The following is a 19310-nucleotide window of genomic DNA, read 5'->3' as shown; positions in this document are numbered from 1 at the left end:
TGAAATTATCATGTAGTTGTAAAATTCAATTCTCAAAATAGTTTTTCCAATTTTAATTTGCGAGAAATAAAGTAAAACTATATTTATGTAACTTTTAGAAATTGAAACAGTAGTAAACTTTTAATTTTTCTTTTATATTTATAAGATACATTGATTTTATATTATTTATTATTACTTAGAGTTAAGTTTGACGATTTTTTTCTTTTTTTTATTTGAAAATTTAATGTAATAGTTATTATTTTCATATGAAATTAATAATTAAATAACAATTTAATCAAATATGTTAAATTATCTAACAATTCTTAACTAACAATTTTATAAAAAGAGAATTGTAGGGAGCTTTTATTTATTTATTTATTTTTGGTTTACTTTCAATTAAATCTTTGGCTCTATGTAAGACTCCGGAACTTCTACCATTTAACTAGCGAAAACGACTTTACCAATACTGACAAATTAGTGGTTCTAGAAATGTTTTTGTATACTCAAAATAGTTTAGTATGACTGCGACTTTTAGTCTTTATCCTGAGGACTTTTCTAGCTTTTTCTTTTCTATATTTACATACAGTTTATGAATAAATTGCTATTCAAAATAATTGTCTCAGTTGAAAAAGTAACGCTGCATTAAAATACAATTGCGTATTACGCTTGTTTGGAGACACTGATTTTTCAATATATTTAGGTAACTTAGGAACCAAGTCAACTATAGGTTAAATGTTCCACTCGGTAATTAATTCCTGCAGAATCTAAGGGAATTAGTTTCGTTAGATTTATAATTCAATCGGACTTTATTAAGCTCAAGAAGAAGCTCCACAATAGAAATAAGACATGAGTACACACGTTATTCAAGAAAAAGAACTGTAGCAAGTAGCAACATATTACATATCCAATTAAAATCTGAAGCCACATAATATACATTTCTAATAGAATTTTGGTACACTATCCTCTGTATTGTATGCAACTACTAAGTCTGCTTTGATAAAGAATATTTTACATATAATGGAAATCACAGACAGCACCACCATATATACACACACACACACACATAAATACATTTCTTTGGATCTTTATAAGCACAAAAGAACCTATCTAGTATTAGTATGAACTATGAAGCACAGGAGAATGCAATTCATATTAGTGGGAACATCCACCCTAAGGTCCAACCAAGAAAAAAACCAGCACCAACAAGACTTAATCCCAAAGCAAAAGCAAATGCACAATTTCTAACCCCACATCTTCTGATTTTCCTCTTTGCACCTCTGCGATAACTCTTCTTAACATCTGGGAGGAGATTCAACAATGGTTGGTTCTTGTTCCTGAGTTGAAGGCAGAGATTCTCAAGCTGAAGCATATGGAGCCATTGCTTGTAAGCAAAGAGTTGCGAAGCCTGTCTGAAAAAGAGGCTCACGATGTGCTCCTTCTCGATGTAGGCTTGTTGTGCTGCCATTTCGGCCTCTCTTGCGCGCGTTTGAGAATGACACAATGCTTTTAATAGCTCCGCCTTGTGATTGTCCTTGGAAATTGTTCGGTCATCATTGTCACATGAATCAGAATCTTTGCCCTGGCTGGAACTGGAGATATGCAAACTGAATTGATAATGTGATAACAAATATTTGTTTGCTAGAGTATTTAGTGTAAATTGAACATAGCATGATCATGACAGTTCGATTAACCAAAATATATTGTTAAATTTAGGGAGGAAAAGGGGTGCCAACCAAGAGTTTGGCATACAATATCCTGAATTTCTGGTTATTAAAACAGCTATAAGTTAGGAATTCAATGTGCACAATGCTTATATTTTATGGAAAAACATCATGTAAAATGTGCAAAAACAAGAATAAGTAGCATCAATTGTTATCATATATTATTAACTATGCCGCTGTAGAAGTACTCCGATTTATGAGTTCACCATTTATGAGTTCATATGAGATACGACAAAGATCATACCATGTAGATATCAGGAAATTTTAGAAACCATATACTTAGATGCTTGCTTACTAAAATGCTACTTGAAGTAACCTCTATGAGGTTGGAGAGAAGTGTTTAGATTGCTAAAACATTAGTATCCTGCAAAATTCAGCTTTGTTAAAGAGAAATGCAACTTGTTTGATTTACTCAAGTCCTCTATTTTTCATTCAACTCGGTTATTCATCATTTGTTGCTGTAAAAAAAACATTTAATAAACACATCAACTGCTTTCAGCTATAATGATAGTGTTAATCTTATATGTTTCAGCATCATTGAGTTCACTGTTTAGAACATGGATAACCAAACCTAGTTTTAGAATAATCAGCATGGTTCTGAGCCATAACTTGGTAAGATTAAACAAAATGTGATATTATCATATAACCACATTCAGGTACACCTAAAGTGAAGTAGGTGTAGAACCTTCCAAAAGGAAAATACAAAAGAAAAAGAAAAAAAATGCTGCATATCATGGAATTGGGACCCATTAACCAAAGAAGGCAGTCTTGGAACATGGATATTTGTAGAGGTACAAGAGGCAAATAGAATGACCAAGTATTTATTGAATAATATGCAAGAGGTTTTGAAATCCGTCCAAATGCTTAATGGTGAGAAAGAATGTTATTTGATGACAGCTAGTTGACTGAGGTTTAAAATGGATTAATAGATATACTAAAGGCAAAAGAATAATGTATAGAGTAACAATTAGAACATAGAACACAACAATATTTCATGGGACTGATGGGAGCAATGAAAGCTAAACACATGGTAAAATTAGCTTCCATCAAGCCAACAAAGCTGCAGACACAAAACAAACGGCATAGAGACTAACACTAATATGGCATCCATCAGGTGCTGCTCATGAAGCAGGACATGCTTTTCTGAATAAGATGTCTCATGGATGACAACTTGACAAGTAATAATCACTCGCTATATTTTACGCCTATAATCTGATGACTGGTGTTTCAATGATTTTCAACTAATTACTATAAAGATAAATACCTATTTGTACACAAAATAATACAAACATTGAGAGTTCTTATACGCGATGAATTTCATTAATCCAACAGTTGAATTCCAACATTTTACTATATAGATCACTCTACCAAAATTTTATAAAAATTTGGAATTGATTTGATATGCCATGATCATAACACTATATTATAGTTTTAGAAATAAAAGAAAATATGACTATTACTTTCTTAAATGATGATATTATCATAACACTTTATTTGATATGCATTATAATACCTTCTTCTTAAGGCTAATGAGGGTAAATAAAGATTTTATTTCTTAACCTCCTATTGTAGTTCCAAACAATGGATTCAAAAGTTCTTTTAATTCCATTCCACTTCGCACCCATCATGTAATATTCACTCCACAAAGAATTAGGTAAATTCAACATGATAGCCAAAAATACAGAGAATGAGAGAGCAGTAAACACAATTTCTGGCATTCTTCTAAAGCATTTACCTGAGAGCTCTTTCTGAATCCTGAAATGAACAGCCAGAATTCAGCATTCCAGATGTATAATCATTTGCAATAGAAGAATCCATCATGGCTTTCTGATCTAAGGATGATGGAAGACTCTTATGAAAATCAACACGGTGGCTTTTAGGGGATGGTCTATCACTTAAATGCTTAATCTGCGGCTGAGGGAGATCACAGTTCTCAGTTTCCTCTAGTGACTTCTGAGAAATCAATGAACCCAACTCATCTTTTCCAGCATTACACCACCAAGGCCTAGTTTTCTCGGCTCCCATCCATTGCGATTCCAGATCAGACGATGTCCTTTTACATTGTTCAATGACAAAGGAATCAGCACTGCAGTCCACAAAATGATCATCGAAAATCCAGAAGTCCTCCTGCCCCATCATTTTAGGTGTTAAATGCAAGTCATTCTTCCGAGCAGCCTCAATTTTTGGGAGTTTCGTATCATTGCTTTTTGTCATGCATTTATGAGAGACATTCCAAGGCTGCTCTGAACTTGAATTAGCACTTTCAACACATGAAAGAGCATCAAAGCTTTTGACAGATTGATCTCCCCCACTTTTGACATCAGCATCAACAAACCGTGAGCACAAAGCATCAAGCTCAGATTCCCAAGAATTCTGATGTTGGCACCTATAATTCGCTTCTCCCCCCACATTGGTTTTCACATGCAGCCACCATTTCATATCCGGCAACTTATCAGAATTTCGATCATGGAGCACTTGACTTGAATTGGACTCACTCGGAGACCAATCAGATTCCAAACCTTTTGAAATTGAAGATGGATGATGGTCAGCGGAATCAGGAGGCATTCTCAAATCCTGGGTAGTAAACTGACGCTTAACTGAAAAAGCAGCCCGAGCTTCTGCAGATGCCATTACTTCTTATCTTGTTCACTGATTTTGTACTTTCTAATGGATGGACATCTGTTAAATCAGTTAGAAACTTAATAAGTTGCATCATTCTATGCAATAAGAAACTCTAATCTTATGAAAGTGTTATCCTCAAAATACATATATAAATAGACCAAGACCAACAAAGTATCATTCTTCAAGCTAATCCATAAGCAATACAGAAGAAAAAAAGAAATGTAGGTGGCTCCGAATCTAAATTGGTGACCTTGTTTGCCCGCATTTAATAAAGAACAGGCCAAAAGGTTTTATATTAACTAAATACTCTTTTCTTTATTGCCTGTTGTCAAAAATCAACATTTGTTGCTCTGATACCATATGAGGTATCAGATTTCTTACGAAGAAGAAAACGAATCAGGTAAAAGAAGGAGAAGAAAAAGATAGAAGTAGAGAGAAACTGAAAGATAGAAGATGCTAGAAGATTTCGAAAAGAGGTTATGAATGAATTCAACAACTTTTAGTTGTTACGGGGACTGGTATATATACACAGACAAAGGCTTAACTTTCTAACAACTATGGCTTAACTTTCTAACAAACTTTGCTAATTTGGCTTGATAGTTCTAACTAACTGCACGTGTTTCTGTGTGTGCAGGTCATTGCTATTAACATCAACTCTGCTGCTGAACTCTACTCTTTCATTGCTGCTAACATCAACCCTGCTGCTGTTAACATCAACTCTGCTGCTGGACTCTACTCTTTTGTTGCTGCCAACATTCTTCCCCGTTCCCCCTACATTAAACAGCTCTAACCTCTAAGCTATATAACATTCCATACAAGTCATCAAAATGCATGTTAAGTATGACCCTAATCCACAAAGATAATCAAATATCCTAGAAAAAATAACCCATTCTCCAACTAAGTAACACTAAGGATATGTTTGTTAGGGTGGTAAAAATTGAGTGAAGATTTTTTATGGATGAGCTCTCTGAGTAAAAAAAATTAAAAAGAGATGTTATCCAAGCAAGTTTTCTCTCCATTTTTCCCCCAAGCACATTAAGGTTTTTTCCATTCTCTTGGAACATGAAGGAAGAATCCAATAAGAACAATATTCTATGTCATTTTTGCTTTCCAACAAAGGATTAGTTTGTCAGAACGAGGTAACTTCCAATTTGGTCCCTGAGTTTTATATCTACGAATCATGATTCTTCTATCACTAAACTGATTTAAAACTTGATTTACGGTGGTATAGAACTCAGAGTCAAACTCATTATCAATGATGATCAAATTGAGCTTTACCTCTTGTCCATCACAAAAGTAATTAGTTTTATTACAGATCAGGGAGTTGAATTGCGAACATGTCCCATAGCCAGCATCACCATCATGCTAATTTTCTTCGATTTCTAAAATTCAGACTCTTATTTCAAAGAAATCACTGAATCGTAACATACATCCAGGAAAATTTGGCATGCAAAGAAAAATCAAATGATTTCTTGCTAATTAGACAGACAACAATCCACCAAAACTAACTCGCGAACTCAGATAGCGAAATTGCCATGCCGAGAAGAAATAATTCAGTACGTGAAGAGCAAGAAAAAGAAATAACAATCAGATCATAAAAAAAAAGAAAAAGAAAAAGAAAAAAAAACAGTGAGTGAGAGAGAGAGAGGACCTGGTTTCCTTACGAAGAAAGGATCTGCTTTGGATCTGCAAGATTATCCGTACGGTTTCAGTTTTTCAAGAACTAATAACACTGGAACTAGAACTGAGAGAGTGAGAATAATATTTCATAATTTCTTTTTTTTTTCTTTCTTTCACACACTAAGCATTGTCCTTTATTTTGTCCCCTTCGGAGATGCTGAAATAATTATCCCCCAAACTATTTTGAACAACTCGTCAAAAAATAAAAGCAATAAATATCTTGAGCTTCTAATCTTCTATTACATTTTTTGTTTTTATTCCCTTTCGTGTCTCGGTGTGTTTGTAGTGTAATCACCACGACCACAATTATGAGCGAGTTAAGTTATAACTTCATCGAGGCTCTGGAAAATTGGAAACTGGAAAGGGAAAGGTGGTGTGATAGCTAAGTAACGGTGCCACTGCCACATTTCGTGGCGCTATATGCTTTCGACACGACACGCCACCTTCTAATTAATTACACGGCTTTTTCAAGCTTACTACTACTAATCAACTTTATGGTTTGGATAGCCAATTTGGGTTGTCCAACAAGTGAGCTCACTCGAAAATATTAGGAGATTTAAATTTTTGTCTTTATTATGTGATAGATTTTTAAATAGAGTTCATATTTATCTTAAATATCGTAGACTTCGAAAAACTTTAATATTAATGAAGTTCAGCAGATTTAATAAAACAGTTTAACTACACAATATTTTTGATAATTAAATCTAACTAAATTAATTTAAACTCAATAAAAATAATTTTTATTATATTAATGTGATGTAAATTTGTTATTATCCTCAATAAAAATACATAAAATTTATTTTTAGATCCAAATAAATTTTAATTAAATTGAGAAATAAATTAAAATTACTTAAAAAATAAAAAAAATTGGTCAATATTTATTAATAGCATCAAATAAACCTCAATTAATATATAAATAATCTAAAATTAGTTCAGATTTAAACAAATAGTAAAAAATTCAAACAATAATATTATATGATCAATTTTTTTTATAACTAATTTCAATCAAGTTGATCCAATCATTTATTGACACAATAAAAATCAATTAAATAAAAATCAATTAAAAAATACCGTAAGAAGAAAAAAAAAACTTAATTGAATTTAGTTATAAACACGAGACTTGTAAGCGATTAAAAGTCCAATTAAGGGCTTGTTTGGGTGAACTTTTAAGAAAAGATCTTTTTTTGAGTTATCTTTTTTTAAAAGATCTTATAGAGAAGTAAAAGTAATTTTATGTTTGGATATCTCATGTAAAAAGGTCTTTTTATCTATCAATTATGTTTAGATATAACAATATAAAAGTACTTTTTTATTTATTTATTACATGAAAAACATCTTTTTTTAAAGGAAAATAGATCTTTTAAAAAAAGATGTAAATTATAGCTTCTCAAAAAAGATCTTTTTTTTTTATTTTACTAGTACTTTTACTTTTACTACTAGAAATTTGCCAAACACGTTAAAAAATAAAAAAAGATCTTTTTCATTGAAAAAAGATCTTTTTTTAACAAAATAATGGCGCCCAAACATGCACTAAAACTAACGCTCAAAATGTGCTTCGAATCGTTCTTCTTCCTCTTCGTCTTCTTCTTCTTCTTTTCTTTCGTTTCTTGTCTTTTTTTATCTTCTTCCTCTTACTCTTCTTCTTCTCATTTTCTTTCGTTTCTTGCCTTCTCCTTCTTCTTCTTCTTGCTGCACGTTCTTCTTCCTCGTCTTCCTCTTCTTCTTCTTCTTCATTTACGTGCTTTTCTCTCTGTTTTCTTTCTTCGTTATTCTCGATTTCCATTATTTTTTGACATCAAGCTCTGAAATCATTTTTGAAGAAGAAGAAGTAGCAGAAGATGAAGAGGAGAAAGAGAAAGAGTTCTGAATTATGCATAAGGTGTACTTCAACGAATTTTGGGTGTATTTCTTAAATCCTTTGGGTGTAGTTTTGTAATTCTTTGGGTGTATTTCTGTAATCTTTTGGGTGTATTTCTATAATCGTTTGGGTGAATTCCTGTAACTATTTGGGTGTATTTCTGTAATCGTTTGAGTGTATTTCTGAAGTTCCATTATCTTAAAAACGATTTCAAAGCTTGATTTCAAAAACCATGAAAATTGAAAAAAAATGAAGAAGAAGAAGAAGAAGAGGAAGAGGAAGAGGAAGAGGAAGAAGAAGAAGAGTCGTTCATAATACATGGTAAGTGTAGCGCTTTGAAAACAGGAAGAAACGGTTGAATAACACATTAAAAGGCCCGTATGTGTAACAATTTGTAAGACTTATAAGTAAAAAAGACTTGTATGTGTAGCAGGCCTCTATAAACATACCTTGTTTGTCTAGTATTTTTCATATATTTTGTTATACTTTAGGAAAAAACGGTTTTAATAAAATCAATATATCACTTCATGGCGTTACATATAATTAATAATAGAATAAAATATATTTTTATCTTAAAATTTGTCAACAATTTTAAAAATATCTTTAAATTTTATTTTTTATTTTATCTCAAACTTTTTTATTTACATCAAGTATATCCATAATAACTAAATTTTTTAAAAAACTTAAGACCAATCCAACAAATACTAATTGACAACGAGAAATTAGTGATAAAATTTTGCGTTTAATTTAATTATAAATTATTCTTATAAAATTATTACTGAATTAATTTTAAACTTCTTAAAAAATTAGTTGTTAAAAATATATTTAATACAAATAAAACATTCTTAAAACAATATTAAAATAAATTAAAATTTAAGAATAATTTTAAAAATTTTCATAAAATTTTAGGACAACATATATATTTTACTATGTGATTGATAAATCATTACTAATATAATATATAAGACTCTTTTAAATCTTTATACACTTAAGTAATAATCTTTTGCTTGTCTTTTCCAATCATATCAATTATCATCTTCTATAAAAATTAATTGAATAATCTCATAATGTTTTTAAACTTACTAATTTTTAAAATGTAAAACAACACACATAAATCATGGATAATTGAATGAAGATAACTTATGCCAGCAATGGTATTTTAGTCCATTGCACTCTACTCTCCTATATTTGGCACTCTTGGTAATACTATAATTTTTTAGAAATATTATTTATATACTAAAATCAGTCACTAAAATCAATTATCATATATTTATATCAAGGTTGCGAGAACTGGATCGATAATTAAACCAATCGAATAACTAATTTAATAATTCAATGGTTCAATCGTGGTTGAACCGTAATCGAACCGGTTTAGTTAAATATAAAATAAGATTACTAAAAATACAATATACTACAACCATAAATTTAAGAATACATCATATTTAGTTCCACAATGTGAATTCTATATTCTGTAATTTCTTCTAAATTTTTTCAATCATTCATATAATAATAAAATTTAAAATTTCATAACCCACCCACTAACTAAACTATATCTCATCTCATCATTATTCTATATTCAAATTCAAAGATTACAATTTATAACTAAAAGAAATCATGGCATAAAATACTATATCCATATTCAATCAACAATCACCAACAATCAATAATAATATCAATAATTACTTAATTAGACAAAAGTCACTCTATTAATGTCAAATTATTAATTAGAAATAGCTATGGACCAATATCAGCAGCAACATTTTCTCAAGATGTGCAAAACAAACTATCCCCTACCCCCTTAAAACCCAACTTCATGTTTCATCCATTACAGCAAAATAAAAACCTCAGCCATTACAGCAAAATTCAGAATTACAGCAATTCAAAATCCAAAATTATATCAATTATGTTCAGCATTATAAAATTATACCAAAATTCAATTCAGCATTCAAAATCCAGGATCTGAAATTATATCAAAATTAGGAGGATAATTAGAAGAATACATTACAGAATATAGAATTCCACAGTGTGATCACTAGTTTTCAACATTTATTCTCTATACTCTGTTACCACTGTATTCCATTAACAGAAACATGGAGAAGATTACGAATTTTCATAAATAATGTAGTGAAGCAATGCATCATAGCACTATCAACTGATAATTTAAAAAAATTAGCAACAAACAAGTGAAGCAACTCAGAAATCAGAATAAATAAAATTAACAAATAATCAATGACTCGTTCCACACACATCAGAGGAAACAAATAAAAAATTAAAGTGAAAAAGGGAGAAAATCAGTGAAAATAAAGAAGACTACGAAAAAGATGTTGAGGAACAACGATGATTGAAGAACTCACGGCGACGGCGAAGAGTCCAATTTGGCACGGGTACGTTTGCACTTCGCAGAGCGTGGTGCTCGACACACAGAGAGAGAGATGGCTCGAAGACAGAGGCATTTTGACGACGAGAAAGAGGCGGTCGATGACGGCGAGAACAGAGGCGGGCTTCATGACGAGCACAGAGACAGTGAGGAGAAGAGTGGCGGCGGCTGAGACTGAGAGTGAGAGAGACATTGAAACAACGAGAAGAAGCCATGCACATCAACTCAGACACAGCTCCACTGCCTCCTTCCTCTGCTGCTTCCGAGGGCTCCGCTCATTCTTCCGCTCCTTTCCAAAGCTACCACCTTTGAGATTAGGGATTTTGCCAGTTGAGAGTGAGACTGAGAGTGAGCAAGAAGGGAGAGGGACATTTGGGGGGTCTTCATGCGTTTCGTTTTAAAAAAACAAAAAAAACAAAACGGCACCGTTTTGATGTGAATGAGAGAACCGGGCCTTCAAAAAAACTGACCGGTTCAACGGGTTCACCGGTTAACCACCGGTTTGATCGATTTTTCATCGATTTTTTGCAGACAGGTTTTAGACATTAACCGGACTGACTAACTGACCGATTCCCGGTTAATCCGGTCAAACCGACCGGTCTAGTCCGGTTTTCAGAACATTGATTTATATATAAATATATATAATTTAATTTATTTGTAATATGTATTTTGTATTTCAATGTATATTCAACTCTTATAACTGATTTTAATATATGTATAACATGATTAATAATTTTTTAAAGCTAAATGCACAATCCTTTTGCTCTTAAACCTATACCCCACAAGAAACTCTACATCTCTATCTACATTGTAAAAATTTGCGTTGTGATATTCGAAAGCATTATTCTCTTACATTTTATTGAGATCAAAAAAAGAATAGTGACTCAAAATCACTAACAGTTCTGGAATAAAAAATGGTGCTGATAAAATAAATTGGATTGTTCCAATGAGTTATGCTCAAAGAAATCTTAAGTAGAAACTCATTCGACTTGTCATTCTCATCGGAGAACATTGAACTCAACTACATAACTCCTTGTCAGATTTTGAATTGTCCTCATATATTAGAAGAAAACATCACACCGGAGTAAAATCATCATATCCAACTTGACCTTGCATTGTCATTGTTGAAAGGGTTGTCATGAATACCAGCGTACTCAACCTCAACATAGAACTTCATCATTTGTGGCACCATAAATTTTCTATCACACACTACATTACATCTGGCAGTTAGCGGTGGTTATGGAGTCAGATAGCAGCGATTTTCAATTTACTAAAAAATAGAGTGTGGTAAAATTTTTAGCAGCGGTTAATAGTAACCGTTAGAATAACTGGTGTTAGTTAATATTTTGTTGCACATTGTTTTGACAGCGGTTCTAATCGCTATTAAAAACGTAATGAAATCTACTTGACTAACCGCTGCAAAATGTCAATTGTCAAAAAACCTGTATTTTTAATATAATGGCTGATACGTAACCACCGCTAAATGTCATATTATAGGTTTTTTTTAATTTAATTTTTTAAATATATAATTCGAACATATAAATTGTGGTATGAGAAGGTTGGATGTTAAAGGCTATTGCTTATTAGAAATTATTATTATTATTATTATTATTATTATATCGACTACTTTTGTATTTATTAAGATGAGAGATTCTTTAACTCAGTAAAAAATTTAACTCAATAAATGTGCAATAATGTAATTATATAAAATAAACACGTTTAAATAATATTTTATTCTCACTTTTTTTTTTAAATCGCCTTTCGGATAAACACTCACAAAAATATATGGGTTATTAGCTAAGAAAAAAATAGAAAAATATATAATTTCATAAAAAAAAGAAGAACTAACTAAAAATTTGGTATATAGTTATAAACATAGAACTACTTATATATATATATATATATATATATATATATATATATATATATCAAATTCTGATCAAATTTCTAACGAATTAAATCTCTACAAGTTACAGATTTAATTCTCACGATCTCATCCCTAACTTTAAAAAAAAAAATCTGATCAAATGATTTCTTTTGTATAATAATCAAGATGATATTGTACATTGTTCGTTGACAGTACAAACGTGCTGTTATTAGTCATATGTTGTCATTGTTAAGGAGATAATTAACAGTGTAAAGAAATATACATTTTTTAAAATAACACACAAATCCATAAATATTAAATTTATTTTAGAACGAATCCCTTTTGTAAGTCAATATTTTTAGAACAGATAGTAACTAAACTTTACTGAGGTGCAAATATTTCTCCAACAGCAGAGCAGAAACAGCTTTCCCTGCCCTTCCTCCGCTATAAGTGCTTCAGTATCGGAAATCCCTTCCTTCGCAATCTTCCTCGATTTTCTCAATCTAAAACCAAAATGACCATCCTCTACCCCTAGTCTTCATTTTCCGTAACCCTTCCTCCATTTCTAGGGTTTCCGCCATGGCTGAGTGGCAGCCCCTCCTCCAATCCATCTTCGTCGGCCTCATTGTCTCTTTCCTCATCGCCAAGCTCATCTCCTCCGTCCTCGCCACCAAGCACGACATTCGCGCCTCCCCTCCCGAACCTCACACAACAACCGGTGCCGTTCCTGGGCCTGGGCTTAGGCTTGGGCCCGCTTTCGCATGGTCCGATGCTGGCGATGCTAACGAGACCGAGTCCTTATCGGCTGAGCAGGGGAGCCCGACTCACAGTGGAGTGGGCAGCGACAGTGACGACGACGACGACTGGGAAGGCGTGGAGAGCACGGAACTCGATGAGGCGTTCAGTGCTGCGACCGCGTTTGTTGCGGCCGCGGCGGCGGATCATCGATCTCAGAAGGTGTCGACGGATGTGCAGCTGCAGCTCTATGGGCTTTACAAGATTGCCACCGAAGGTCCCTGTAGTGTGCCGCAACCCTCGGCGCTGAAAATGACGGCTCGAGCGAAATGGTAGTGTGCTTTTTTCTTCTTTCTTGCCATTGCCGTTGATTTTTGGTTATTAGCATTTTAGGCTTACTGTTTTCATTGGATGCTAAAAATTAATGGAAGTGTGCTTTTTTAAGTTTCTATTTATATATAGTAGCTCACTTATGGTGTTAGATGTAGAAAATTTGTGCTGGAAAATTAAGAATTCCGAGTTTTCCAAGTATTTATTGTATAAGAAATATATAAAGGTTTAGGGAACTTGTTAGTTAAACTCTTAATTATATGCCTTTTTGGGTTTGTAGCTGATTCAATATGGTTCTTTTCTTTTTTGTTTTGTCATATTCTTCTTTTATTTTATTTGGCAACCATTTTTACAGGCAAGCATGGCAAAAATTGGGTGCTATGACTCCTGAAGATGCAATGCAGAAGTACATTGATATTGTTACAGAGCTATATCCCTCATGGCTTGATGGAGCTTCACTTTCGGTGATCTAATAAGATGTTTATCGTGCTATTTATTAGATGAATTGCTGTATCTTTTGTCAAAATGGAGAATGGTATATTTAAAATGAATGTGATCAGTCTCTAACAATTGTTTCAATGACAGAGGGACAAAGGCAGTGATGGTGACAGTGGCGGCTCTGGTTCAGAGTCTAAGGGACCAATGGGACCAGTATTCAGCAGCTTCGTGTTTGAAGAGGACTCTGGTAGTGACTTGTAAGATTCTTAGAACTTTCAGTTGTATGAAAATTTAATAAATATAGAGGTGGTCATGCTTTGTAAGTAGTTTTATATCCATCCATGAATATTATTTCACATTACAGTTTTCCACTTGATATATCTTTTTTTGATATTAATGGGTTTAATTTCTTCTACTTTTCTGTTGACATTACGGGACCTTTTAGGGATTTGTTTCAAATTACAGTTTTCCATATATCTTTTTATGATATTATTCCTCTTGTATTCCACATCTCTATCTTAATTAACTACTTTGAAATAGGATTGAGACTCAGGCATAGTTATATGTGCTTACCTTGAAAGTGCCCCATGTCAGGTTCTGTTTCGGATCCACTACTCATCTCTTGCAATGTTGAAGATAAGCAGTGTAAAACATTAACAGTTTTATGCACTTTCCAAATTCGTATACTACTTATTTCCACATGGCATGAGGTGATTAGTGGGATTATAGAGAAGGGGACATAATTTGGGGACGAAGAATTTCCATCCTTGTTGACAATACTAGTATTTATCTGTCTACTTTCCCATTTGCCTTTCTTGTATGTCACCTACTCGCATTTTTATTTATGTTTGAAAGCATCAGCGATCCTCTTTATTCTAGTGGAGAAGTTTATGGGCTAATTTAAGTTATACAAATAATTGTTGTTGAATCTTTCTGTGCTTCTATTTTATTGTATTCTAATATACCAAGAACCAATAACCAATGTATCCTGTGAATTTTTTAGCAATTATAGAACTTATAATGGGGAGCTTTATTCAAAAGGTATAGTTTGTATAAAGAACAGAAAATTGACAGATATTGTTTTCCCTATTTTCTTCAGGAAAATGGACGCCATTCATGGATTTGCCAGAGAAGGGGATGCGGTTAATCTACTCAAGTGTGTTGAAAATGGTGTTTCAGTGAATGTCAAGGGTGAGTTATTCATAGCTATTTCCATTCCCCTTTTACTTATCATTCACAACTCACAAGTGTGCTGAAAATTGTGAAATGATGCTTGTCTGGTTGTTAAGTGGAATGAGGTTATCATAATGGCCTGTGCCAAGCATTAAGTACCATTGCTAATTACTTTTGGTAGCATTGCTTGGCAAGCATAACTTGAGCTTGGCAGTTATGAACATTTTGTTGCTACATCTCAATTTTTCATTTTAGTCTTTCGTTTGTCCTTGTCTCACTGTATTTTGCACATTTGAGTAACATAGATGATTCCCAGTTGTCTTTCAAAAATGGGGAGTTTTGATTCGTAATAATTGAAGTAGTTATAGTAAAATTGTATTTTTTTTGTCCTTCATAGTACATTCTCTCAACAAATTATTTTATAAAACAGGTTTTCAATAATTTTTTTTGAAAATGGTAGTTGTGTGCTACAACATTGGTCATCATCACATTATATCGGATATTAGTAGATAAATTGCTCTTCTAGATTGCCATTGATCTCCTGAAAAGATTCCTCTTTGGTATTACCAGGAATATTGTTTATGCTGTTTTATTGCCACAGTGATTTAACCATCAGTTTCCTATAGTCATAAAGGATCTTTTGGACCATTTTTCTGTGCTACAACACAACACTATATCAAATCATTTAGTTTGCTATTATGCTTTCCCTTTCTCAATATTTGATTAATGAGAGTGATTGCAGACAGTGAAGGTCGGACACCATTACACTGGGCCGTGGATCGTGGCCACCTTAATGTCACAGAGCTACTTATTAGCAGGAATGCTGATATTAATGCCAAGGTATTTCATATATTGCAATTCAAGACATTCCAATTTAACTATTTAACATATTTGAGCTAATCTATATGCTTTAGAGTTTTAGAGGTATTGCCACTGTGTTTCTGGAATGGAAACAGGATGGAAGTTAGCTTGAATGTTAAATTAAGTGTTATTCCTTATTGCAATAGTTGCTTAACTCTAACTCTCAAAGTTTAGCAGGTGCAGTAGAAGACCTTTCTATGTATTTTTACTTATTTCCCAATTGCTGAATTTGAAAATTTTCTTATATTGTCGTATGTGTTATACTTTTATAAGGATAATGATGGACAAACACCACTGCATTACGCTGTTGTCTGTGAGCGGGAAGCAATAGCTGAGTATTTAGTGAAGCATAATGCAGACACAGATTTGAAAGACAACGATGGCAGTTCCTCACGTGACATATGTGAGTTTAACTGGCCTTGTATGCAGCGCATCTCGGAAGCAAATTGATTCCCAGCCTGTTTCAGAACTGCTTTTGGCTGTATATCTTGGCAAAACACAACCTTGGGAAAATCTATCCATACACAATGCACATACTATATAACTCAATTTTTCACTCCTTAGTCGTTGGGATAGCTACCATTTTCACTGTACTCCCCGGATATGCACCTACTAGGAAAATGGTTTAAATCAAGCATATTCTGAAGATTTCTAGTTTCCTTTGCTCAGCTCCAAATTTATGGTCCATTACATTTGAAATTTGATCACAAAAGATGTATACAAGAAAGACTAGCATCGGTATACTTTTTTTTAAAGAGAGCATGCTTCAGGAAATAGGTAGTGAGAAGGGAGAGGTTTATGAGATTTGAAGTGGAGGAGGAAATGAAGAGATTTATAGAGTATGGTTAAGGGAAATATGTATAACTCAACTTTTATTCTTTTACCACTTTATAGGAGAGATATGTTTGAGGATTTTATTTATTTTTTATAGATCTATTCTCATTTATGATCCTCTTAAATGGAGTAAGTTTATTTAATTTAGTATATGGGAAATTTTGCAAATATATTTTGAATTCCTCATTTTCTTCCATACTGGTATAATATTATTATACTCACATATGAACTATGAAGTACATTTATAGAAAAGGACACAAATTTTATTCTTCTTTTGCATGTTTTTTATTCACTAAATAGTATTTCTTTTATTTTAAAACTATTGGTTTGAGAAGTTTTCGTATTTATATATATTAGTAACTCAAATATATGTATAAACACAAATACGTGAGCTTCTCAAGCTTGTACAACAAAAGTTGTTAACCTAGCATTAGTGTTTTTCATTTCTGTTCTAGTTACCAAATGCGGCTTAAGAGGCTTCAGGAACATTTTACCACCACCAACAGCTGTGAACACCACCCAAAGCGATGTTGTCATTGTAGACATGGTTGCATACTTGCATCAAAGGTGTGTGGCATACTGTCTGTTTTTTTGGTGCCTCGGCATCCAAAATATCCAATTCTGCTATGGCTTCCATATCAAAGCTGTAGTCTGTAGATAATGCTCTTATTGTTCCTACAAAAGAAAGAGTATATGTCTTTTACAAGTAATAAAAATATGGCTAAAATGTAGTTTTGACGTATGATTTCCACTAAAAATATCTACAATCCAATTTGAGTAGAATACTTGAGTATACGAATAGAATACTTAAGTATTCGATTGAGCATGTCAAAATTAAAGTTCCCATTTACCTTTTTTCTTTGGCTTATATGCGACGATACTGTTCCGAGAGGGAACAGATATTTCTTCTTCCAGCAAAATATAGATCCAATAGTATCAGGAGCAGGTCTATTTATAATGGAGCATTCCAAAAGTCAAACGGTCCCATAGATTGTAGCTTTTACCATTGGTTTCTGAGTTGCATTCTTTTATCTCCCTCATTCCAATGATAAAATTCAAGTGATCACAAATTGAACCTTCTTTAAATACTCCAGTTTGCAAGATATTGAACCTACAAAAATATTGAACCCCGCCAGGAACCAATGAAGCTTAAAATAACCATGATTATTAAAAGTGATTTATGACGATAATGAGCAACCCCAATGGCAGTGTTCCTCATTATCTGAATGTCATAGACAGGAGTCATATTGGGCCAGAAAAGCCCAAAATTCCTTTCGCATGTTGGGCCGGGTTTCAAGTTCTCATCAAACAAAGCAAAAATATAAGTCTCAAAAGTCCGGTTAGGCATGAGTGGAGTTCCAACCCCGGAAGTGACATGACGTATGAGATTCCCATTGTACTCCGAAGCACTCATTGGATCCACACCAATTTGGGCCGGGTCTCCCTTAGTGGGCCAGCCCGTTTCACCGATCACAATCTCAACATCTTCGAATCCCAAAACCTTCATGGCAGAATAAACAGAATCAAGTTGTGCATCCAACATGTTGGTGTAACGTAGCTGAGTGACGTCATCAACCATGCCAGAATTGGGTAAAAAAAGTGCATAATCAAGGGTATCAACGGAAAATCCAAAGAATGGGTAAGGGTTAACCATGAATGGTGAATTCGAATCTCTAAGAAAACTAAGCATTGGTTTAATCACATGAGTATCATAGCCTTGCCTAAATCTCGCACCGGAAGGTGTAGTTGAATTTACCAAAATGCCCAGAGAGTGTGGTGTGGTAACTTTTATGTGGCTTTCTATTGAGAGCTCAACAAGTGCCACGTGGAGTGTTTGCATTGCAGGGACTAAGTTGCTAATTAGAAGTTTGTTGGCAGTGGATAACACTTCGTTGCCAACAAGCATTCTAACTAATTTAGTTGAAGGGATGAACGGTTGGACGTTGGTTTGGACCCATTCACGTGCAACGGTTAAGTTAGTTACACGTGGGATTTGGTTGTTAGGGACGGTTATTGTGACCTCGATTCTTGTGTCCTTAAAAGCGCGTAGGAGTTCGGGGTTGGCATCGAAGAGTCTCACCCGATTAATGATGGTGGATTTTGAAAGGAATTTTGCTACTTCAGCTGGTGGAGGAAGGTTATCTGCTATTGTGCCATAATTAACACCAATTCCTTGCACCTCTGTAATTTATACATAAATTTATTTAGCTTAAATTTATCTATCTTTTGGGATATGTAAAAATAATCAAAACATTAGAGACAAATAAAAACAGTTTTATATCTTGTCTTTATCTTTTATTTCCATATTTTCTCACCTTTACCTAACATATTTCTAAAAAAGAAAACTCGTTTAACCACGCATTAGAATATCAAATACAATGTCACAATTTTTGGATATAAGTATAGTCTCTAGGATGTGGTGCAAAAGGTGTGGTAGAATGGAGAATTTGCAAAGTAGTAAGCATACCTTGGATGAAAACTAATGCAAGGAGTAGCAAAGTTGCGTGTAATATTGAATCCAAGGATATAAGAGGCGTTTTCTTCTCCATAGCTACATACACTGTTTGGATGTTGATAAAAAAAGGGGGTTAGATTGGTGAAATGAGTGAAGTTGTTTATGAAGAAGTAACCTTGATGCTTTGCTTTCTGATAAGGCGAGTTCAATTCCTGCCATGGTTTCTGTGATGCATGACAACTTTTTCTCTTCAGAATTGGGATTGCGTAAGTTACTATTGCATCTTCCCTTTTCTCCTTTGAATCTTCCCCTTTTTGAATTGTAAAATAATAATGTTCCACCCACTAGAATTGATGCCAGCAATTTGATTCTTCTGTCTC

The 19310-nt window shown here is 33.3% G+C and overlaps 3 protein-coding genes across 6 annotated transcripts; 1 reads left to right on the top strand and 2 right to left on the bottom strand.

Annotated features, from left to right (window-relative positions):
• Positions 1–841: 841 nt before the first annotated feature.
• LOC112755532 (uncharacterized) lies at positions 842–6533 on the bottom strand. Of its 4 annotated transcripts, XM_072197567.1 has the most exons (4): positions 5974–6353; positions 4890–5093; positions 3436–4379; positions 842–1568 (listed from the first exon to the last, which is right to left on the bottom strand). In XM_072197567.1, exons 3-4 carry the CDS (start codon positions 4329–4331, stop codon positions 1127–1129), a joined length of 1338 nt encoding a protein of 445 aa, XP_072053668.1. In that variant the 5' UTR covers positions 4332–4379; positions 4890–5093; positions 5974–6353; the 3' UTR covers positions 842–1126. The 4 variants fall into 4 exon arrangements, with proteins under 4 accessions (XP_072053668.1, XP_025659466.1, XP_025659468.1 ...); XM_025803681.3 differs by lacking the exon at positions 4890–5093 and having other exon boundaries at positions 842–1583; positions 5974–6533; XM_025803683.3 differs by lacking the exon at positions 4890–5093 and having other exon boundaries at positions 5974–6533.
• Positions 6534–12309: 5776 nt separating this feature from the next.
• LOC112755531 (acyl-CoA-binding domain-containing protein 1) lies at positions 12310–16593 on the top strand. Its single transcript, XM_025803680.3, has 6 exons — positions 12310–13171; positions 13525–13633; positions 13755–13864; positions 14707–14798; positions 15523–15620; positions 15915–16593. Exons 1-6 carry the CDS (start codon positions 12684–12686, stop codon positions 16089–16091), a joined length of 1074 nt encoding a protein of 357 aa, XP_025659465.1. The 5' UTR covers positions 12310–12683; the 3' UTR covers positions 16092–16593.
• A 163-nt stretch (positions 16594–16756) lies between these two features.
• Positions 16757–19310, bottom strand: LOC112755530 (glucan endo-1,3-beta-glucosidase). Its single transcript, XM_025803679.3, has 3 exons — positions 18943–19310; positions 17327–18656; positions 16757–17150 (listed from the first exon to the last, which is right to left on the bottom strand). The coding sequence occupies exons 1-2, from the start codon at positions 19022–19024 to the stop codon at positions 17587–17589; spliced, it is 1152 nt and encodes a 383-aa protein (XP_025659464.1). The 5' UTR covers positions 19025–19310; the 3' UTR covers positions 16757–17150; positions 17327–17586.

This window comes from Arachis hypogaea, chromosome 6 (genome assembly GCF_003086295.3).
Source record: "Arachis hypogaea cultivar Tifrunner chromosome 6, arahy.Tifrunner.gnm2.J5K5, whole genome shotgun sequence".
Lineage (NCBI taxonomy): Eukaryota > Viridiplantae > Streptophyta > Magnoliopsida > Fabales > Fabaceae > Arachis > Arachis hypogaea.
This window is presented reverse-complemented; position numbering and strand designations above follow the sequence as displayed.

What these genes read in the sequence shown, in the direction of transcription:
- LOC112755530 (XM_025803679.3), bottom strand. Translation starts at nt 19,024, where the DNA reads ATGGAGAAGAAAACGCCTCTTATATCCTTGGATTCAATATTACACGCA. An exon ending in TGCATTAGTTTTCATCCAAG is followed by an intron (nt 18,657 to 18,942) that starts GTATGCTTACTA and finishes TATAAATTACAG; the next exon opens with AGGTGCAAGGAATTGGTGTT.
- LOC112755532 (XM_025803681.3), bottom strand. Translation starts at nt 4,331, where the DNA reads ATGGCATCTGCAGAAGCTCGGGCTGCTTTTTCAGTTAAGCGTCAGTTT. An exon ending in GATTCAGAAAGAGCTCTCAG is followed by an intron (nt 1,584 to 3,435) that starts GTAAATGCTTTA and finishes TTATCAATTCAG; the next exon opens with TTTGCATATCTCCAGTTCCA.
- LOC112755531 (XM_025803680.3), top strand. Translation starts at nt 12,684, where the DNA reads ATGGCTGAGTGGCAGCCCCTCCTCCAATCCATCTTCGTCGGCCTCATT. An exon ending in ATGACGGCTCGAGCGAAATG is followed by an intron (nt 13,172 to 13,524) that starts GTAGTGTGCTTT and finishes CCATTTTTACAG; the next exon opens with GCAAGCATGGCAAAAATTGG. An exon ending in GAGGACTCTGGTAGTGACTT is followed by an intron (nt 13,865 to 14,706) that starts GTAAGATTCTTA and finishes TATTTTCTTCAG; the next exon opens with GAAAATGGACGCCATTCATG.